At 43.0% G+C, this 23,470-nt stretch overlaps 1 protein-coding gene across 13 annotated transcripts in view; it reads left to right on the top strand.

Annotated features, from left to right (window-relative positions):
- Positions 1-463: 463 nt before the first annotated feature.
- The window catches only part of YEATS2 (YEATS domain containing 2), a 100,999-nt gene continuing 77,992 nt past the window's right edge, over positions 464-23,470 (top strand). For 10 of the 13 annotated variants that reach the window (XM_035275142.3, XM_035275150.3, XM_035275147.3 and 7 more), the window contains exons 1-4: positions 464-658; positions 15,211-15,329; positions 19,822-19,919; positions 20,656-20,748. In XM_035275142.3, the coding sequence (XP_035131033.3) occupies positions 15,230-15,329; positions 19,822-19,919; positions 20,656-20,748 (291 nt within the window). In that variant the 5' untranslated portion in view covers positions 464-658; positions 15,211-15,229. Of the gene's footprint in view, positions 659-742; positions 864-15,210; positions 15,330-19,821; positions 19,920-20,655; positions 20,749-23,470 lie in introns of those variants that run through there. The other 3 variants (XM_035275143.3, XM_035275144.3, XM_035275145.3) reach the window with 3 other exon arrangements.

The raw sequence follows: 23,470 nt of genomic DNA on the forward strand, positions 1-23,470 counted from the left end.
AAATACACAAAATTAGCCAGTGTGGTGGCAGGCACCTGTAATCCCAGTTACTCGGGAGGCATCGCGTGAACCCGAGAGGTGGAGGTTGCAGTGAGTTGAGATCGCGGCACTGCACTCCAGCCCGGGCAACACTGCAAGACTCTGTCTCAAAAAAAAAAATAAGGCACACACAAAAATCATAGAGACTATTGTGATTAATACGGAAGGTCATACACGCCGGCAGCACGAATATTCTGTCAAATTCGGGGCCGGAATTAGCCATCTTCCAGGGCAGAAAAGTGATGGACGACGGTGCCTTTGCGAGAATCGTCGCCCACCCGGACCAGGAAGTGGCCCCTGGCGCCGCGGTTGCTGCCTGGACCAGCCCTGCCCTTCCCCGCCCCGCCCCGCCCCCATCCCTGCGAGCTCCGCCCCGGGGCCGCGCGCGCGCTGCTGCCACTACCGCCGCCGCCGCGCGCGCCCCGACGCTCCCAGCTGCTGACGTGCGGAGCGGAACGGGCCGGGCGGGCGCCGCCGAGCCTTGTGCTTCCGCGGCTGCGGGGTCGCTGGAGCCTCGTGGCGGGGCGGCTCCGCGGGGCTTCGCGCGCCCCCTCACCTCCCCGTGCCCTCTCGCGGCGCCCGGCGGGGCCAGTGCTACAGCCGGAGACGCGGGGAAAGGGTGAGTGTTGGCGGGCGCAGGAAGGGGCCGGCCGGGCGCGCGCCCCGCTCTCCGGGGCATTGTCTGGGCGGGGGCTGCGCGGGCACGTGCGTGCCCCTCCCCCATCGGCCGGCCGACCCGGTGAGTCCCCGGGGCCGAGGGGGTCGCCGGGAGGACCCCAGGTGCGTGACTGGGGGCCACCGAAGCGGGAACCTGGAATTGGAGCGTGAGTTGGGGGCTTCCTTCTCAGCCGGGCGCTGCGCTGAGGGGAGGCGGGTCCCGGAGCCACCGCGGCCGTGGCTTGCAGGACGTTAAGCTCTTGGCCTTGGAGGCGGCAAGATTTGGCCCCAGTACCAGCAAGTCGTGGGTTTACCGAAAGGATTCTGCACTTCCCCTCCAACCTGTCGCCATCCCGAGCAGCCCTCCCCGGAAAGGAGGGGAGGGGTGGGGAAGGCCGGGGGGCTCCAGGGATGGGGCAGTGCGGGGCGGAGTGGGAGCCTCGGGAAGTGAGGACCCCTGCAGGATAAGCTGGCTTGGAGGGCTGTGGCCGGACTGCAGAGACAATGAGGCTCTTCCCATCTTCAGCGGGGTTCTGTTGAGAAATGCAAAGGAGAGAAATCCTGCAGGCCTGACACATCATTTTCTTAGTTTGATGTTTGCTGGTATTTTCATCAGCAGTTGCACAGTCGACCCACATTTTCCATTCCCTTTTCTCTCTGACATGTAAAAAATGCGAAATAATATTACATAGTATTTAGCAGTAGCGTTTCCCCTTTCTTAATGAGTTGCGAGCATTCAGCGTAGAAAAATTTCAAAATACAAGCAAAACAAGAAAAAAAAATGCCCTGCATCCAAGGGTCTAGAGATATTACCCTTGGGTGTATATTCCTGTTTGTGTATACTCTTAAGAGATTGCGCAGATGATGCCCTGATTAGGAGTTTAGTTTTTCCGGGAAGCCTTTGAAGGTTTTGAGAAGGTGAATAGCATGATCTGACTGCTGAGTGGAGGAAGAGGGCTGGGGAGGGACCCACGAGGTTAGTTACTATGCCCTTTGCAGTAGCTTGCTAGGCCCATGGCGGGGAGATGGGGAGGAGTAAACAGATTTTAAATGTTTTGAAGGTAGAATGAACAAGACTTGGGTTGGTGAGGGAATGGTAGGAGTCTTTGCTTTTTTGATTTCTGTTTTGAGCACTGAGTAGATGGTGGTGCCGTTTACTGACATGAAGAATGGAAGAGATAAATTTAAGGTGGGAAAAATAACGAATTCTATTTTGAATGTATTGAATTGTAGATACATATTAGTTATGTAGTCGGTGTTTTGAGGCAGTTGGAGGTGGAGGACTGGAACTCAAGGAAGAGAGAAGCTAGAGCTAGAGATAAAATGTTGGTAGTGGCTGGGCTGGGGGCGGTGCTCACACCTGTAATCCCAGCACTTTAGGAGGCTGGGCGGGTAGCTTGACCCCGGAAGTTCTAGACCAGCCTGGGCAACCTGGGCAACAAGGCAGAACTCCATATCACTCTTTTTTTCTTTTTTTGAGACAGAATCTTGCTCTGTTGCTCAAGCTGGAGTGTAGTGGCACTATCTTGGCTCACTGCAACCTCTGCCTCCCGAATTCAAGCGATTCTTCAGCCTCAGGCTCTGGAGTAGCTGGGACTACAGGGTCGCACCACCACATCCGGCTAATTTTTGTATTTTTAGTAGAGACTGGGTTTCACCATGTTGGCCAGGGTGGTCTTAAACTCCTGACCTTGTGGTCCGCCCACCTCGGCCTCCCAAAGTGCTGGGATTACAGGTGTGAGCCACCGCACCTGGCCGGGACCCTCTTTAAAAATAAAATAAATAAGGCCGGGCACAGTGGCTCACGCCTATGATCCCAGCACTTTGGGAGGCCGAGGTGGGCGGACCACAAGGTCAGGAGTTTGAGACCACCCTGGCCAACATGGTGAAACCCAGTCTCTACTAAAAATACAAAAATTAGCTGGGCATGGTGGTGTGCGCCTGTAGTCCCAGCTACTTGGGAGGCTGAGGCAGGAGAATTGCTTGAACCCAGGAGGCGGAGGTTGCAGTGAGCCGAGATCGGGCCATTGCACTCCAGTCTGGGTAACAACAGCGAAACTCCACCTCAAATAAATAAATAAATAAATAAATTAAATTGGGGTGATCAGTATGTAGATGATATTCAGTGCTATGATGCTGTGTGAGATTACTGAGGGGAAAGAGTATAGAGAGGTGAAAAGGGCTCAGACACTCAAATACTGCTAGGTCTGGTAGTGTGACATGGTAAAAGCCCCATAAAACTGCATACCCCAACCATACCTCGGCTTCCTCTTGAAACTGCTCTCTGTAACCCTAATGTGACAGGCAAGCAATCCAAACCCACACCATCTTGGCCCCTGCGACTTGCAATAAGTAATTAAGGTCTGTGATTTCCACCCTACCCAGACAATGTGTAAACAAATGATAATCTTGACTTTTGTGAATCACTTAAGTAACAATCAGAATGTCAAAAGTCCCCTGGCCCTCGGAGAGTCCGGAGCCCCTTACCCTCCTCTTCACCCAGGAATCCACTGGAATGTCCGGAGCCCCTCACGCTCATCTCCGCCCAGGAGGTGATTCACAGAATCCTCTAGCCCTCAGAACGTCTGAAGCCCCTCACCCCCACCTCCGCCCCTCACCCTCACTCCTGAGATGGTTTTATGGGTATAAAAGGTCTTGACACCCTCCTTTCCGGGCCACGGGTTGGAGAGCTGTGAGTCCTCTGTGGCCGCCGGCAATAAAGACCCTGCAATTTGGCATACTTTTGTCTTGGTGTTGACTTTCTATGCTCGGGCCAGTACAACAGTAGAGGAAGAAGGTTGAGGAAAGGACCTGGGAAACGGCAAGTGAGGTAGGAGAAAAAGCTGGCATCATGGCAGCCTACAGGCATTTCTGGAAGATGTTGAATTGGTCCCTTTATCAGGGCTTCTGAGATGTTCAATAATGTTGTCAGTTTGATTTGGGTTTGGTTGTTGGTCTTCCTGTTCTTAGTTCTGGAATTGGGAGGTGGGAACCAGATTAGAATAGTTTAATGGGATGTGAGGAAATGAAACTAATGAGCGCAGATTAGAAAGACATGTCTCTATTTCCATCTGCCTCAAAACTAAACTTGATTGATGAAAAATGGTATCTTGTTTTTTTTTTTTGGGGAAGGAGTCTCTATCTGTCGCCCAGGCTGGAGTGCTTTGGCATGATCTAGGCTCACTGCAACCTCTGCCTCTAGGGTTCAAGTGATTCTCCTGCCTCAGCCTCCTGAGCAGCTGAGATTACAGGCATGTGCCACCATGACCTGCTAATTTTTTTTTTGTATTTTTAGTAGAGACAGGGTTTTACCATGTTGGCCAGGCTAGTCTCGAACTCCTGACCTCGTGATCCACCCACCTCAGCCTCCCAAAGTGCTGGGATTAACAGGTGTAAGCCACCACACCTGGCTTGTTTCTTTCATTTATTGATTACTAGTATGTTTGAACTTTTTTTTTCACATTTTTTTTGAGACGGAGTTTCCCTGTTGTTACCCAGACTGCAGTGCAATGGCCCGATCTTGGCTCACCGCAACCTCCACCTCCTGGGTTCAAGCAATTCTCCTGCCTCAGCCTCCCGAGTAGCTGGGACTCCAGGTGCATGCCACCATGCCCAGTTAATTTTTGTATTTTTAGTAAAGATGGGATTTCACCTTGTTGACCAGGATGGTCTGGATCTCTTGACCTCATGATCCACCTGCCTCAGCCTCCCAAAATGCTGGGATTATAGGTGTGAGCCACGCGCTTGGCTGTTTTTTTTTTCACATTTATTGGCTATTTGTGAATTTATTTTCCTGTTCTCTGGCCTCTTATTTCCTAATTGATTGTCAAAAGTTTTTTATATATAAAAAAATATGTAGCTTGACATACAGCATGGAGAGCTCTCCTCACATGGTTTTCAGTTTCAAATGCGTTCATGTTCATACTAGATGCACTATAGTTTGCTGTGGGTTATTTTCTATTATAAAATCCATAGGAAGAGGAGAACTAACATTTAGGTTGTTGATCTCTGAGTGCAGCCCACATATGATGTACATTACCCTGTATTTCCTTAGGATAGATTCTCAGAAATAGTTGGTCCTGTCCTCTTTTCATCAACCATAGATTTGTATATGAATGTTCATTGCCACATTCTTGGATTGTTCCCCATCCTCTGCCTTGCTTTCGGTCTGTTTTCTGTTGTGATACCCAGTGGACTGTGGAGGTTGTTTTAATTTTCTCTAGAAAACAAGACTTATGAAGCAGATTGTTTTTTTCTTTTCTTTCTTTCTTTTCTTTTTTTTTGAGTCACCATCTCTGTTGCCCAGGCTGGAGTGGAGTGGTACAATCTCGGCTCACTGTAACCTCTGCCTCCTGGGTTCAAGTGATTGTCCTGCCTCAGCCTCCCCAGTAGCTGGGATCACAGGCATGTGCCACCACGACTGGCTGATTTTCGTATTTTTAGTAGAAGTGGGGTTTCACCACATTGGCCAGGCTGATCTCCAACTCCTGACCTCAAGTGATCTGCCTGCTTCCGCCTCCGCCTCCCTAAGTGCTGGGACTACAGGCGTGAGCCACCATGCCCAGCCTGAAGCAGATTATTTTCATATCATCTGTTCTGTGGTGGTTAGGGGAAAAAATAACTTTCAAAGGCTGGAGTTCATTTCTCGAATGAGTCGGAATTTGATTCTTGAAGGATGAAGAGCATTTCAGTAAGCGGAGAAGGTAGAGGTGAAATATGAGCCATTGGAAAGTAATTGTGAGATGTTCAGGCATGTGAACTTCGATGACTGAGGACGTGGAGAGGTAGAACCAGTTCCAGGCAAGGGCTGTTTATCCTGCTTGTCTGAGGAGTGAGCTGTGGGGGAACTTGTTAGGTGGTTGTAATGAAAGCTGAGGGTGAGGAGAATGTGGTGGGGAGGGCTTCAGCTTTACCTGCACTGCTTTTATTGGCAATTGTTAGGAATTTTGTTTTTTGTTGTTTTATTTTTTGAGACGGTGTCTCTCTCTGTCACCAGGCTGGAGTGCAGTGGCTCAATCTCCGCTGACTGCAACCTCCACCTCCTGGATTCAGTTAGTTCTCCTGCCTCCTCCTCTCAAGTAGCTGGGATCACAGGCGCCCACCACCACACCTGACTAATTTTTGTATTTCTAGGAAAGATGGGATTTCGCCATGTTGGCCAGGCTGGTCTTGAACTGCTGACCGCAGGTGATCCACCCGCCTTGGCTTCTCAAAATGCTAGTATTACAGGCCTGAGTTTCTGCACCTTGCCCACATTTACTTTTTATTATGAGGCTGTTTTAAGGAGATAAAAAAGTTTACATTGGAGAAATGGATGACAGTAGTGTTATTTTAGTCCTAGCATTATATTTATTTCTGTATTCAGTTTTTGTTTCAAAGTATGGAGAAAATTCTTTCTCACAGTCAAATTGTATTTTGTATTTTTCTCACAGTCAAACAGATTTTTTGGCCAAGCATAATGGCTCACGCCTGTAATCCCATCACTTTGGGAGGCTAGGCAGGAGAATCGCTTGAACCCAGGAGGCAGAGTTTGCAGTGAGCTGAGATCACTGCATTGCACTCCAGCCTGGGCAACAAAAGCAAGACTCCATCTCAAAACAAAACAAAAAAGCAGTTTATTTTCCCCTAACAATTCATAGTATCATCTGAATATTTCCCATTTCAACTGATTCAGAACCTAAAGAGGGTTAGCCAGACATTGTGTTTCGAAGTCGATTTGATATCTAACAATTGCTTACGTTTCCTTTTGTAAAATCTACAAGTCAGACAAGAAGAGTTCAGAAGGTAATACTATCATTGGTCATTTGTTACACATTCCATTCACTTGTTTATTACATCAGAATGAAAGCATGCCTCAGCAGATGTGCCTAGTTCAAATTCAAGCATTTACTTGAATGTGACATGTACATATTACACAGTATTATTCTTTTGAGACAGAAGCAGACCTGGATTATTTTTAAATGCCCAGTACAGAGCTATATCCTCTTAAACGTGTTAATCAGAAGCTCAGATATATGCCCAAATATGACAGCAAAAGCTTTTTTCTAAATGCTGCATGAAAAATGTATTACCTTAGCAGCACAAATGAACTCATTGATTTCTTCCTTTCTGACCACCCTTCTCCCCAAATTCCTCTTTTCTCCTCCTAGTCCCCAAGTTTTGCAGCAAAAGTCAAAGAGAAAGGTTTTTTAAAGTCCCTTAAGTGAGCATAAAATAAAAATAACTGTTTTCTTTCTTTTTTTTTTTTTTTTGAGTCGGAGTTTTGCTCTTTTTACCCAGGCTGGAGTGCAATGGCATGATCTCGGCTCACCGCAACCTCCGCCTCCTGGGTTCAGGCAATTCTCCTGCCTCAGCCTCCTGAGTAGCTGGGATTACAGGCACGTGCCACCATGCCCAGCTAATTTTTTGTATTTTTAGTAGAGACGGGGTTTCACCATGTTGACCAGGGTGGTCTCGATCTCTTGACCTCGTGATCCACCCGCCTCGGCCTCCCAAAGTGCTGGGATTACAGGTGTGAGCCACCGCGCCTGGCTAATTACTGTTTTCTTTAAGGAACCCCAACCATTTTAGTGGGAGCCACTGTTATTCTTGAGATTACCTGGGAGGTGGGAGAAGACTATACAGATTGTGAAGTCTGTAGAGTGGATGAGTGATGATGATGCTGGACTGGGGCTCATCTTTGTAGATAATCTTATAAGACTCTTGGCCGCTGAGGAAGTAGTATGGTGCAAGGAGCTTGGATATCTGCTGGGCTATATCCCCTCTAGGTTTATGGGTAATTAGGTGTTTTTAGATTCCCATCTGCATTAAGGAAGAATAAATTAAGCTTACTGATTTTTTTTTTAAGATTTTCTTCATGTAAAGGCCCATGATTTTCTGAGGCCATCTAAAAGTAATTGCAGACCAGATGGAGAAGGCTGAAGAAACAAGAAGACCTCACTCTTACTTTTTAAAAGCTTTAAACCTAGAATGTAATAGTTGGGTTCTAGGCCTGTCCAAAAATATTCATTTATATTCCGAATTATAGCAGGTAACAAATGAATATGAACAGACATTAGATGGCTTGATTCAGGATGTTGATGAATGCTGGGGGGTTTTTGGAGTATTTTTAAGCTCAATGGTATTACAGCAGGTAACGGCTGTAGGAAAAGTGTTCTCTCAGATGTGGGACTTCCTATGTAACATTACACAATGAGTCATTCTTCCAGCTGAATCAAGTGAGTCTGTTTCTGGGATGGGTGAAAGAACTGGACTAAGAGCTGAGGCACTTTAAATTTTTTTTTTTTTTTTCATATGGAGTCTCTCTTTGTCGTCCTGAACTGGAATGCAATGGCGTGATCTTGGCTCACTGCCACCTCCGCCTCCCAGGTTCAAGTGATTCTCCTGCCTCATCCTCCTGAGTAGCTGGGACTATAGGTGCGCACCACCACACCTGGCTAATTTTTGTATTTTTAATAGAGACGGGGCTTCACCACGTTGGTCAGGCTGGTCTCATGATCCACCTGCCTTGGCCTCCCAAATTGTTGGTATTACAGGTGTGAGCCACTGTGCCTAGCCTAAATTGTTATTTTTGTTTTAACTTTGAATGATACAAAATGAGTATTTTTTTTTTGAAAGAAAGAGAAAGAGAAAGGGGGAGAGAGAACAAAAGTCTTGCCCTATTGCCCAGGCTGAAATGCGATCTAAAAATAGGTATTAAAAACCTCTTTTATGCCGATAGTTGTGCTTAACAGTGGAGACAGGAAGGAATAAGGGAAGAAAGCAATAAACAAGCAGCCAACCAGTATTTCATTTAAGTCTGTAAAATGCTATGCAAATGCTGGAGTGATTTACTTCCATTATGTGGTCACTTTCAAAATAGGTGTAACGTGATACTGAGAAAAATATATGTTCTGTGGACCTGGGGTGAAGAATTCTATAAGTATTCACTGAGTTTACTTGTTCCAGGTTTGAGTTCAAATCATAGATGTCCCTGTTAATTTTCTATCTCGTTGATCCGTCACATATTAACAATGTGGTGTCAAAGTCTCCTGCTATTATTGTGAGGGAGTCCAAGTCTCTTTATAAGTCATTAAGAACTTGTCTATGTATCTGGGTGTTCCTGTATTGGGTGCATATATATTTATGATCATTGACTCCTGTTGTTGCATTGATCCTTTTACCTTTATGTAATGTCCTTCTTTGTTTCTTTTAGTCTTTGTTACTATTAAAGTCTGTTTTGTCAGAGACAAAAGTTACAACTCGTTTTTTTTTGCTCTCCATTTGATTGGTAAGTCTTCCACCAATCCTTTGTTTTGAGTCTGTGTGTCCTTGCTTATGAGATGGATCTGGATACAGCATACCGATGGGTTTTGACTTTTTCTTCAATTTTCCAGTCTGTGTCTTTGATTGGGGCATTTAATCCATTTAAATTTAGGATTAATATTGATATTTGTGCGTTTAATATTGTTGTTTAATGCTAGCTGGCTATTTTGTCCATTAGTTGATATAGATTCTTCATTATGGAGATACTCTACCTTTTGGTAAGTTTTTGGGATGACTGATACTGGTTGCTCCTTTCTGTGTATAGTGCTTCTTTCAGAAGCTCTTGTAGAGCAGACCTGGTGGTGATGAAATCTCTGAGTGCTTGCTCGTTTGTGAAAAATTTTATTTTTCCTTTACTTATGAAGCTTAATTTGGCTAGATATGAGATTCTGGGTTGAAAATTCTTTTCTTTGAGGATATTGAATATTGACCCCCACTCTCTTCTAGTTTGTAGGGTTTCAGCTGAGAGATCTGCTGTGAGTCTGATAGGCTTCCCTTTATGGGTAACCTAACCTTTCTCTCTAGTTGCCCTTAGAATTTCGTCCTTTATTTCAACCCTGGTGAATCTAGCAATTATGTGTCTTGGGGTTGCTCTACTTGAGGAATATCTTTGTGGTGGTCTCTGTATTACCTGGAGTTGAGTATTGTCCTGCCTTACTAGGTTAGGAAAGTTTTCCTGAATATTACCTGAAGAATATTTTCCAGCTTGGATTCATTTTCTTCATGACATTGAGGTACACCTATCAAACATAAATTAGGTCTTTTCACATAGTCCCATATTTCTTGTAGACTTTGCTCATTCCTTTTTACTCTTTCTTCTTTAATCTTGTCTTCTCATTTCATTAAATTGGTCTTCAACCTCTGATATCCTTTCTTCTGCTTGATCAATTCGACTGTTAAAACCTGTGCATACTTCGCGGAGTTCTCGTATTGTATTCAGTTCCATTAATTCACTTATATTCCTCTCCAGATTCTCTAGTCTCGTTAGGATTTCGTCAAACCTTTTTTCAAGGTTCTTAGTTTCTTTACATTGGGCTAGAACATGTTCTTTTTTTTTTTTTTTTTTAAGGAGAGAAGGAAAGAAAAAAGGAGTGAAGGAGAGGAAGAAAAAGAGGGAGAGAGAACGGAAATGTTGCTTTATTCTAAAAATGGGTATTAATAATGGCCGATCAATATTTCATTTAAACCTGTGAGTAGGTGTGATGTGGCATTGACAGGAATGTATATTTTGTATATTTAAAGTGGAGAGCTCTATAAATATCTATTAAGTTTACTTGTTCCGGACCTGAGTTCAAGTCCTGGATATCCTTATTAATTTTCTGTCTCGTTGAGTCTAAGTCTCTTTATAGGTCTTATGTATCTGGGTGTTAGGATCTTTAGCTCTTATTGTTGCATTGATCCTTTTACCACTATATCTTTGTTGCTTTAAAATCTATTTTATCAGATACAAGAATTGCAACTCCTGCTTTTTATTTATTTATTTATTTTTGCTCTCCATTTGGTTGGTAAATCTTTCTCCATCCCTTTGTTTTGAGTCTTTGTGTATCCTTGCATGTGAAATGGGTCTGGATGTAGCATACCGTTGGGTTTTGGCTGTATCTTTTGATTGGGGGATTTAGTCGATTTAAATTTAGGATTACTGCCATTTGATGTTAGCTGGCTGTTTTATCCATTCATTGATGTAAATTCTTCTTTATGTTGATGCTCTTTACTTTTTGGTATATTTTTAGAAAGGCTAATACTGGTTGTTCCTTTCTATGTATAATGCTACTTTCAGAAGCTCTTGTAAAGCAGGCCTTGTGGTAATAAAATCTCTGAGTTCTTGCTTGTTCATAAAATATTTTATTTTTCCTTCAGTTGTGAAGCTTAGTTTGGCTGGATATGAAATTCTGGGCTGAAAGTTCTGTTCTTTAAGGATGTTGAATATTGGCCCCCACTCTCTTCTGGCATGTAGGGTTTCTGCTGAGAGATCTGCTGTAAGTCTGATAGGCTTCCCTTTGTGGGTAACCTGACCTTTCTCTCTGGCTGCCCTTAGTATTTTCTCCTTCGTTTCAACCCTGGTGAATCTAACGATTATGTGCCTTGGGGTTGCTCTTCTTGAGGAATATCTTTGTGGTGTTCTCTGTATTACCTGGGGTTGAATATTGTCCTGCTTTGCTAGGTTGGGAAAGTTTTCCTGAATAATATCCTGAAGAATATTTTCCAGCTTGGATTCATTTTCTCCGTCGCATTCAGGTATACCTATCAAACATAGATTAGGTCTTTTCACATAGTCCCATATTTCTTGGAGACTTTGCTCATTTCTTTTTATCCTTTTTTCTCTATTCTTGTCTTTTCGTTTTATTTCATTAAGTTGGTCTTCGACCTCTGATATCCTTTCTTCTCCTTGATCAATTCGAGTGTTTAAACCTGTGCATACTTCTCGGAGTTCCCATATCGTATTCTTCAGTTCCATTAATTCACTTATATTTCTCTCTAAATTGTCTATTCTCATTAGGATTTCGTCAAACCGTTTTTCAAAGTTCTTAGTTTCTTTACATTGGGCTACAACATGTTCTTTTAACTCACAGAAGTTTCTTATTATCCACCTTCTGAAGCCTGATTCTGTTAATGGAATGTACTTGTTCTTCATCAAGCCTTGTTCCCTTGTTGATGAGGAACTGTGATCCTCTTTAGAGGGAGAGGCATTCTGATTATGAGTATTCTCAGCCTTTTTACGCTGGTTTCTTCCCATCGTCGTACATTTATCCACCTGTCGTCTTTGTAATTACCAACTTTCAAATTAGGTCTCTGCGTGGACGTCCAAGTTGTTAATTCCCAGGGCCGAAATCTGAGCAACCCAGTGTGCCGGCCAAAACAGCGGCATTAAGACTGATGGTGCTTTTCTGCCCCGGAATCTCCAGTCTGGCTTCCTTTTTGAGTCCATAATAGGTGACTCTGCCTTCCCGGAGCTCTGAACGTCGGTCAGAAGGGGAACCAGTTCGTTTACTCTGCACCAAGAGCTGCCACGCCGAGGTGCTGGCAAAACCACTGCACTGGCCACAAAAGTTGCACTGGTGAGCCGTGGGGCTCCTCCACTGGGAATCTTCTGCTCCGTGAGTGACAAAAATTTGTCTGAAAGTGTGGCGTCCTCTCGTTCTCTGCACTTTCACTGGACACTGCAATCCCGAGATGTTAGCAATCAGCCATCTTGGATCGTTCTCAGAACATGTTCTTTTAACTCACAGAAGTTTCTTATCCACTTTCTGAAGCCTAATTCTGTTATTGGAATGCACTCATTCTCCATCAGGCCTTGTTCCCTTGTTGATGAGGAACTGTGATCCCCTGTAGAGGGAGAGGCATTCTAATTTTGGGTATTTTCAGCCTTTTCATGCTGGTTTCCTCCCATCATTGTAAATTTATCCACCAGTCGTCTTTGTAATTACGGACTTTCAAATTAGGTCTCTGAGTGGACGTCCAGCTTGTTGATTCCCAGCCCCAGAATCTGAGCAACCCACTGCGCCAGCTAAAACAGCGGCGTTAAGATTCATGGTGCTTTTCTGCCTGGGAATCTCTGGTCTGGCTTCCTTCTTGAGTCCCTCCTTCAATCAGCCGAATAGGCGACTCTGCCCTCCCAGAGCTCTAAATGTCAACCAAAAGGGGACCCAGTCCCGCCCACTCTGCACTAAGAACTGTCATGCTGGGGCGCCAGCAAAACCGCCGTGCTGGCCACAAGAGTCGCATTGGTGACCTGTGGGGCTCCTCCTCTGGGAATCTCCTGATCCGTGAGCAACAAAAATTCATCTGAAAGTGTGGCGTCCTCTCGTTCTTTGCGCTTTCACCAGGAGCTACAATCCTGAGCTGCTAGTAATCAGCCATCTTGGATCTCTCTCCCCAAAATGAGTGTTTTTGATTTAGCATTTTATTTTATTTCTTTTCTTTTCTTTATTTGTTTTATGTTTTTTGAGACAGAGTCTCACTCTGTTGCCCAGACTGGAGTGCAGTGCAGTGGCACGATCTCGGTTCACTGCAACCTCTGCCTCCTCGGTTCAGATGATTCTCATACCTCAGCCTCCCAAGTAGTTGGGATTACAGGCGCGAGCCACCATGCCTGGCTGATTTTTTTTGTATTTTAGTAGAGATGATGTTTCACCATGTTGGCCAGACTGGGCTTCAACTCCTGACCTCAGCCTCCCAGAGTGCTGGGATTATTGGCGCAAGGCCCATCACACCCAGACTAATTTTATTTTAAAACATGTTGTTACCTTGGTAATTCTGCCTCTGGCCAGGTAATCTCCCTTAGTGGTAGAGCAGAGGTTTGGAATCAGGAAGCTCTTCTGGTCTCTTTCATAGATTAACACTATAAGGGACAATCTAACCACCTTGGATCTGTTTCCTTATCTTAATTAATAGATCCAGGCTGCAAAGAAAGGGAACCATCAGCCACAAGTGGTTATTGAGCCTTAGAATTGTGGCTAATACAATTTTTTTTTTTTTGAGACGGAGTTTTTCGATCTTGTCATCCAGGCTGGAGTGCAGTGGTTCGATCTCAGCTCATTGCAACCTCTGCCTCCTGGATTCAAGCAGTTCTCTTGCCTCAGCCCCTACAAGTAGCTGGGATTACAGGTGCCTGCCACTACGCCCAGCTAATTTTTGTAGTTTTAGTAGAGACAGGCTTTCACCATGTTGGCCAGGCTGGTCTGGAACTCCTGACCTCAAGTGATCTGTCCACTCGACCTCCCTAAGTGCTGGGGTTATAGGCATGAGCCACCTCACCTAGCCTGTAATACAAATTAAGATGTCCTGTAAGTGTAAAACACTCATCAGATTTTAAAGACTTGGTAAAAATATGAACGTTAAATCTCATTGCTAATTTATATCAGTTACATTGTTGAGATGACAATATTACAGATATATCGGTTAGGTAAAATATATTATTAAAATTAGTTTCACCCATTTTACTTTACTTTTTAAAACATCGCTGCAGCCAGGCACAGTGGCTCACGCCTGTAATCCCAGCACTTTCAGAGGCCAAGGCAGACAGATCACAAGGTCAGGAGTTTGAGACTAGCCTTGCCAACGTGATGAAATCCTGACTGTACCGAACATACAAAAATTAGCTGGGTGTGGTGGTACCCGGCTGTAATCCCAGCTACTCAGGAGGCTAAGGCAGCAGAATTGCTTGAGCCCTGGAGGCAGAGGTTGCTGTGAGTCAGGATTGCACCACTGCACTCCAACCTGGGCAATAGAGTGAGACTCTGTCACAGTGAGTGAGTGAATGAATGAATAAATGAATAAATAAATAAATAAACATGGCTGCTAGAAAATTTAAAATTCTGTATGTGGCTCATGTTCTATTTTATCAGACAGCACTGGTCTGGGTGATATTTCTGAAACTGACTCATGAAATATGTATTAGTGCTCAGTGAAACAGTTTGGAAGAATAGCACTATCCAGTAGAACTTGGGCAGTGATGTGACTGTTCCATATTTACACTGAACAACATGGTCACCACTGGCCACACTGACTGTTGAACACTTAAAATGTGGCTAATTATGAAATGTGAAAAGTTGAAATACGGAAAAATGGAACCGAATTTTAAATTTTATTTAATTTTAATTTAATTTTAAATAGCCACACAAGGCTAGTGGCTCATGTACTGGGACAATGACGGTCTAGAGTGTTTATAGGATTTTTTTTTTTTTGAGATGGAGTTTCGCTCTTGTTACCCAGACTGGAGTGCAATGGCGCGATCGCGGCTCACCGCAACCTCCGCCTCCTGGGATCAGGCCATTCTCCTGCCTCAACCTCCTGAGTAGCTGGGATTATAGGCATGCACCACCATGCCCAGCTGATTTTTTGTATTTTTAGTAGAGACGGGGTTTCACCATGTTATTGACCAGGATGGTCTCAATCTGACGACCTTGTGATCCACCCGCCTCGGCCTCCCAAAGTGCTGGGATTACAGGTTTGAGCCACTGCGCCTGGCCTGATGATTTTTTTTTTTTTGGTGGAAACTTTTAAACTTATGCTTTTGGCTTTAAAAGAAATATGTATATATGTGTATACATATACACACAGACGTAAAGTACCAGTATTATGTAATATTTATTTATTTTTGTATGTACACATACATTTGTAAGTATTGGTATGCATGTTCCTTTTTAATTAACAGCCCAACTTTTATTTAATTTAACAATTAAAAATTATTAATTTATTATTGCTTCACAGTGAAAAACTGAATGTCATCATGTCTGGAATCAAGCGAACCATCAAAGAAACCGACCCTGATTACGAGGATGTATCTGTGGCCCTTCCAAATAAGCGGCATAAAGCAATTGAGAATTCAGGTAGAAATCGACCTGCCTTAGGAAATTATTTCTTTATTGCCATATGCCTCCACTGTAAGACTTACAGGAACTAGAATGAAATGAATTTCCACAGTGGTGTATAATTTTGAAGGGGTTTGTGAGAGAGATTAGCCAAGGGGTCTGTTTAATAGTAATACACCGTGTGTGCCAAAGAAAGTGGAAGAAGAGCTGGCAGAAGGCTGATCAAGTAGACAGTGTAAGCAAGACAAGCTGTGAGTTTTAGCTGTCACTGTATGTTAGGTGTAATCATAAAGTCCATGATATGTATAAAGGTGTGGTGTAATCGTGAGATGATTTTAGGTGATACATGGATTAAGGTTTTCAATTTTAATAAGTAACGTTTTAATGCGTCTAGAAAAAAGAATGATCTCATCAAACTTGTGGTTTCATAGCTACAAGGATGAAGCTAAAATTATTACTATTTTTTTTTGAGACAGTTTCACTCTTGTTGCCCAGCCTGGAATGCAGTGACACGATTTCGATCTCGGCTCACTACACCCTCTGCCTCCTGGGTTCAAGCGATTCTCCTGTCTCAGCCTCCTGAGTAGCTGGGATTACAGGCATGCGCCACCCTGCCCAACTAATTTTGTATGTTTAGTAGAGACAGGGTTTCTCCATGTTGCTCAGGCTGGTCTCAAACTCCTGACCTCAGGTGATCCGCCCACATTGGCCAAGTGCTGGGTTTACAGGTGTGAGCCACCGTACCCGGCCTAGCTAAAATTATTTTTAAATGCTTACTTGTGTTAATTAAATATGTCACATGGTTCTCAGATGTAGTAGGTATCTTGAAAGCATGTGAATGGTGGAGGATTAGGAAACATCAATCTAGTTCAACCCCCGTACTTAGCAGATAGTGGGTAAATGAAGGTTTAGAGACATCGGATTACTTAGCTAACATCATATAAATAGTTGAAGAGCGAATCATTACCTGGGTGTCTGTAGTTCCTCAGAATGTCTTAAGCAAGCTAAAAAAAATTGCTCAATTTATGTTTTTAAAACAAATTATTACTGAACTTCATTAATGTTTATTTAAATAATCTACCTAAGTTAATACTTTTAGCAGAGTAAAGAAGGTGTCACAGTCATAGCTAAGGTGCCGCAGTTCCACAGAGATTTAGGATCTGTAGAGCCGAAGTGGTGAAGAAAATTCCTATTCCTCTAAGAGCACCAAAGTCCCACGTATCCCAAAAAGTCTATGTAGAAGGAAGATTATTAAATCCAATCTCATATAATGAAAACATTTCACTGCAAAGTTCCTCCCTCATTCAGCTCTAATTTAATTTATGGGCAAGTATCATTTCCTTTTAACAACAAGCCAAATAAATATAACTTAATTCATTACTCAAGAGTTTCACATGGTATAACTTTTTAAAATAAAAACAATTATAGGGAAAGGTGATTGCCTTAATAACACTCTAACTCCAGTTTAAATTGAATCTAAGTTCCACAATACGCCATTCAAGCTGGGGCAGTTTTTTTGTCTGTACTGAGTGACAATATGCTCTGCTTTTTCTTGGTGTCCGTACTCTACCTAATCCTGACCTTTTTTCCCCCTAAATTTTTCTCAGAGTAGATTTGGTGGGATGCTTCTCTTTGCATATGTTATTTTGTTTTGTTTGTGTCTTTTTTTTGTTTGTTTGTTTTTACTTGTTCTGTGAAAGAGATAATTTAGAATTGTTTCTTTCTGAGACGTTTGTGGTATAAAAGTCTTCAGTGATTGCATCTTCTGGTTTGTATATATAAAGTGTGCATGTAGCCTAGAAATACTAGAAAATAACTCTTCCTCTAATATGAGAACTGTATTAGTCATTTGCCTCTGCAGACGTAGCTGCAAGAATGCTTATACCATTATTAATATATATTTTTTGAGACAGAGTCTTGCTCTGTTACCCAGGCTGGAGTGCAGTGGCACAATCTTGGCTCACTGAAGCCTCTGCCTCCTGGGTTCCAGCGATTCTCCTGCTCAGCCCCCTGGGTAGTTGGGATTACAGGCATGTGCCACCATACCTGGCTAATTTTTGTATTTTTAATAGAGATGGGGTTTCACCATGTTGGCTAGGCTGGTCTCAAACTCCTGACCTCAGGAGATCCACCCGTCTTGCTCCCAAAGTGCTGGGATTACAGGTGTGAGCCAGCACACCTGGCCACCATTACTAATTTTAAATTACCTATCTAAATGGCATAGTTTATGGAGAGAAAATGACACAAAAGGTGTCAGAGTCAAAATATTCTCTTTAGTTCTTCATATATTCCAAAGCATGGGTGCTGATTTTTTTCATACTTCTTCCCCCCGCCCCCAAAATCCCAGGTTTATGTTCAAGTGTCATTTGGCTCTTCTTTTGTTCTCTTGTATCAAGCCACATTCCATATATTGATGTTTTCAGTTTTTTGAGTTGCACGTTGTTGCGAGTTGTATATCATCTGAATTGTATTGCCTTCAGAAGCATTTTCTTCCCATTGACTTCTTTCTTTGCTTATTTCTTCAGGTAGTTATGACCAGTTATAAATTGCTTGCTAAACTCTCTGCTGCAGAAGGAAACTCTGCCTTCTTGTGAACTGCTCCGGTGTCACAGACTCCCTCCCACTCCAGCTAACTCTTTACCTTTTTTTTTTTTTTTAAAGATAGAGTCTTCTCTGTTGCCCAGGCTGGAGTGCAGTGGTGAGATCTCAGCTAACTGCAGCCTCTGCCTCCTGGGTTCAGGCAATTCTCTTTCCTCAGCTTCTGGAGTAGCTGAGATTACAAGCATGCACCACCACACCTGGCTAATTTTTGTATTTTTAGTAGAAATGGGGTTTCACCCTGTTGGCCAGGCTGGTCTCGAACTCCTGACCTCAAGTGATCAGTCCGCCCTGACCTCCCAAAGTGCTGGGATTACAGGTGTGAGTCACTATGCTTGGCCTTCTTTCTTTCTCTTTGGGGCTATGATCTTTCAGAGGTCACCAAATGTTTCTCAGAGAATCTTCATGAGTTTTTTTTCCTTTTTCATTCTTTTTTGGTAATTACATTTTAATAAAATTTTAAAGAGAAAAATTTTAAGGAGCACTTAAGTCTTATTCAGATTAATTCACCAGTTGTTTACATTTTGCCTCATTTGGTTTATCACTTATCCCCCACCCACCACCACATGCGTGAATGTAGATATATAAGCATATAATTTTTTTCTAAATCACTAATGAATAAATTGGATGCCTGTAAACACTTATGTGTATTCCCTAAGGATGTTCTCTTATATAGCCAAAGTATGGCTATCTCAAAAAAAAAGTACCCTATCCAAAAAAAGCAATGAAGTTTAATTGGCTCATAGTTCTGCAGGCTGTATAAGGATGGCTCCAGCATCTGCTTCTGGTGAGGGCCTCAGGAAGTGTACAGTCAGGACCAAAGGCACTGTGGAGCCAGCATGCCACATGGCAGGAGTGAGCAGGAGCGAGAATAGGGGGAGGTTCCAGGCTCTTAAAACCTCCCAGGCTCTCAAACAACCAGGTCTCACGTGAACTGAGTGAGAACTCATTTATTACCAAGTGGATGGCACTAAGGCATTCATGAGGGATCCACCCCCATGATCCAGTCACCTCCCACCAGGCCCCACCTCTAACACTGGGGCTCACATTTCAACATGAGATTTGGAGGGGACCTCATCCAAACCATATCATTTACCTAATTGATGGTCCATATTCCAGTTTTATTAGTTGTTCGTGTATTGTTGGGTTTTTGTTTGTTTGTTTGTTTTTGAGACAGAGTCTCTATTGACCAGGCTGGAGTGCTGTGGCATGATCTCAGCTCACTGCAACCTCCGCTTCCCGGGTTCAAGCAATTCTCCTGCCTCAGCCCCCCGAGTAGCTGGGATTACAGGTGCCTGCCACCATGCCCAGCTCAATTTTGTATTTTCTTACAGACGGGTTTTAACCATATTGGCCAGGCTGGTCTCGAACTCCTGACCTCAGGTGATCTGCCCGCATAGGCCTCTCCGAGTGCTAGGATTATAGGTGTGAGCCTCTGTACCCAGCCCCCAGTAAGTATTGTATTTCATAGCTCTTTTCCTCCCTCTAGGATCCAGTCCAGGTCATACAGGGCATCTAGCTGTCATATCTCTTTAGTCTCTCTTAGTCTCCTCAGCTCTTTCCTTTGTCTTTCTTGTCTTTAATATTTAAATAGCATAGGCCAATAATTTTGTAGAATCTATTTCAGTTTGAGTTTGTCTAATGTTTCCTTGTGAGTAGACTCAGCATTTTGGGCAGGAAAATCACAGAATGATGATACGGTCTTTTTAGGGCATGCTATCAGAAAGTACACAAGGTCACTTTACACCAATATTAGTGATTTTATTTTTTCATCACGTGTTTAAGGTGATGTCCACTAGGTTTCTCCACTTTAGAGTTACTGTTTCTTGGATTTCTTTTGTTGCTTGCTGACTGAACTACAGACAGCCTCTGATTAATTAGGCCTTGGATGTATTTTATGTTCTTTGTGCAGCTCGAGATGCTGCTGTGCAGAAGATTGAGACTATTATCAAGGAACAGTTTGCTCTTGAAATGAAGAATAAGGAACATGAAATTGAAGTCATTGACCAGGTATAATGATGATAAATTGAAAAAAACACCAAAGCTCTTGAAAAAAATTTATAAATGATCGAAAAATAATCTATTGAGATAGAGTCATAGTTTGCTTTATCCTCTTTGCTGTATGTGTGTTTTTTTTAAAAAGCTTTCTTTTGGGGAGAGAACGTATTTTTTAAGTAATACAATTGCAGAAAGGATCGAAAAACTATTACCTGGAATTCCATCCAAAAAGATAATCTGATAGCACAGCAGGGTGACTATAGTCAACAACTTATCGCACATTTACAAATAATTAACAGTACAATTGGATTGTTTGTAACATAAAGAAAGGATTCATGCTTGAGGTGATGGGTATCCCATTCACCCTGATACGAATCTTATGTGTTGTATGTCTCCATCAAAATATCTCATGTATCCCATAAACGTACACTATGTACCCACAACAATTAAAAATAGAAAGTTTTTTTAAAAAAAATAATCCCTCTTTGCTCTTGTGCTCAACGTCTTTGTGGATTTTTCTCAGTGAATATATTACATGTAAATGTACATATTCATTGAAACACTTTTTTGCTATTCTTTTAAATCTTTGCGAATCAGATGGATGGAAAATTCCTTTTGTTTGTTTTTCCTTTGATTGTTAGAGAAGTTGAGCTTTTTTTTGGTCATTCACATTTCTTATTTTGTGAATTGTTTGTACATCTCTTATAGTTGCCATTTTTAAAAGTAATGAGTTAACATTTGTGTTTAGCGACTGATTGAAGCAAGAAGAATGATGGATAAACTCCGTGCCTGCATTGTAGCAAACTACTATGCTTCTGCAGGTCTTCTAAAAGTTTCTGAGGTAAGTGTTCCTCACATTCAGTCATTTTCCAGCCACCCGTATATCGCCCAGGCTGAAGTGCAATGGCACAATCTCGGCTCACTGCAACTTTCGCCTTCTGGATTCAAGTGATTCTCCTGCCTCAGCCTCCTAAGTAGCTGGTATTACAGGCGTGCACCACCGTGTCCAGCTCATTTTTGTATTTTTAGTAGAGACGGGGGTCTGACCATTTTGGCCAGGCTGGTCTCGAACTCCTGACCTCAAGTGATCCGCCCACCTTGGCCTCCCAGAGTGCTCAGATTACAAGTGTGAGCCACCGAGTCTGGCCTGAAACATTTCTTACACTGATATTCAGAATCCAATAAGCCTAGCCCACCTTCCTGGGCATATACATAGACCCTACACAGACTGTCATTGTGTTCAACCACAGTCCTTCAGTCGCACCTTTCTGCATTGTCAATAACCCTGAGTAACATTTTTTCCTCTTAATTTGTTTTCTCCTAATTGTTAGCGTTATGCTAGACTTTGCAGATATAAAGATGACTGAGACCTCATTGTGACTGGCCCTAGTGCCTCTTCACTTGAGCGTGGCCCACTTTGGAGTAAGTTGTAAATTGATTGAGTTTTCTTTGACCTTTTACTCCAGTGAATGGCAGTTTTTAGTTTCAGATTTACCCTGTTTAATGAGCCCTGAGTTCTACTTTTTCTTTTTTCTTTCTTTTTTTTTTTTTTAAAAGAGTGAGGTCTCACTATGTTGCCAGGCTGGAATGCAGTGGCTATTCACAAGCACGATCGTAGCTCACTGCAGCTTCCAACTCCGAGCTCAAGCAGTCCTCTTGCCTCGGCCTTCTGAGTAGGTGGAACTACAGCTTTGTTTCTCTAAATTTTTCTCCAAAATTCTCTAAATTTTAAAAAATTTAAAATGGTTGTCCTACCTTTTTTCCTCCATGATAGTGACTTTTTGAAGAGACCAGGACATTTATGAATGTCTCAGATTTTGGATTTATTCTTTTCCTTGAATTACTTTTTCATCCTCTCTGTTTTCTTATAAACTGTAAATCAGGTCTAAAGCCTTGGTTATTAATAGATTCGGGTTAAATATATCTGGCAAGAATGCTTCATACTGATACTGTGTGCTGGATATTCTAGCACATCAGCAGGCACATGGTTCCAGGTTGTCCTGCCGATGATACTGAGTTTGACCACTTGGTTAATGTGATTACCACTAGATTATTCCAATTATAAAGAATGTTTTTTCCTAATTTAGTTTTTAACAAGCAAATGAAAAATATCGGCTCTTTTATCCTAGTAATCTGTTTAAATTCAGACATAGGGGTTAGGATTAACCTGAAATAGTATTTCTTCCTCTTTGATACTTTGTCAATTTCAAATTTAAGCATAATTTTCGTTTCTTTTTTTTTTTTTGAGACGGAGTTTCGCTCTTGTTGCCAGGCTGGAGTGCAGTGGCATGATCTTGGCTCACTGCAAGCTTCACCTCCCGGGTTCAAGCGATTCTCCTGCCTCAGCCTCCCAAGTAGCTGGTATTATAGGCATGTGCCACGACACTCAATTAATTTTGTATTTTTAGTAGAGTTGGGGTTTCTCCACGTTGGTCAAGCTGGTCTCGAACTCCCGACCTCTGCCCACCTATTCCTCCCAAAGTGCTGGGATTACAGGTATGAGCCACCGTGCCCAGCCTGTTTTTTTTTCTTTTTATTTTCTTTTTCCTAAGTGTTTTCAACTAGAATTAGTCTCAGCTGAATCATCTCTGAAGCAGTGCTGGCTCACTGGGAACCAGGGGAGGGCTGGAGGTGAATGGTGTTTGTCATGTTTAGTTAGGCCTTCATGTTACCCTTGGTGCCCCTAGGCTGTTCCTGATGGTATTGGTGCTGTTCCTGATGATGTCCTATAGAAACTAGAGCACTGTTTGAGTTCAATTTTAAACAGTAGACAGGTGCTTCTTTTAGTGTGGCATAGTTTCCAGGATGCATTTTAGAGTTGTATTTGTTTTCCTAGGGCTACCGTAACAAATTAGCCCAAGCCTTGTGATGTAAAAGGACTGGTTTATCATCTGACCATTCTGAAGTCTAGAAGTCCAAAATGAAGGTGTCAGCAGGGCAGTGGTCCCTTCGAAGGCTCCAGGGAAGAATCTTCCTTGCCTCTTTCTAGCTTCTGAGGGTTGCTGGCAACCCTTAGTGTTCCCCAGCTGTAACTTCTGCCTCTGTCGTGATGTGGCTGTTTCCTCCTGGGCGTGTCTTCCCTGTGTGTCTCTGTCCAAGTTTCCCTCTTACTTATTTATTTATTTTTTGAGACAGCCTTACTCTGTCACCCAAGCTGGAGTGCAGTGACACAGTCTCAGCTCACTGCAAATTCTGCCTCCCAGGTTCAAGTGATTCTCCTGCTTCAGCCTCCTGTGTAGCTGGGATTACAGGTGCATGCCAGCACGCCCAGCTAAGTTTTGTATTTTTAGTAGAGACAGGGTTTCACCATGTTAGTCAGGCTGGTCTCAAGCTTCTGACCTTGTGATCTACCCGCCTTGGCTTCCCAAAATGCTGGTGTTACAGGCATGAGCAGCCGCACCCGGCCGCAAGTTTCCCTCTTCTTATAAGCGAGGAGGACTTCGTTGACTTCATCGTAACGACCCTCTCTTTGAAATGTTAGCAGTTCTGGTCTGTGCTGTTTGATAGTCTAGACATGTGCTGATTTTATCCTCTTCTGTTCTGATTAGGATTTATTTAAGGAT

The sequence above is a fragment of the Callithrix jacchus genome, chromosome 15, assembly GCF_049354715.1.
Source record: "Callithrix jacchus isolate 240 chromosome 15, calJac240_pri, whole genome shotgun sequence".
NCBI classification, from domain to species: Eukaryota; Metazoa; Chordata; class Mammalia; order Primates; family Cebidae; genus Callithrix; species Callithrix jacchus.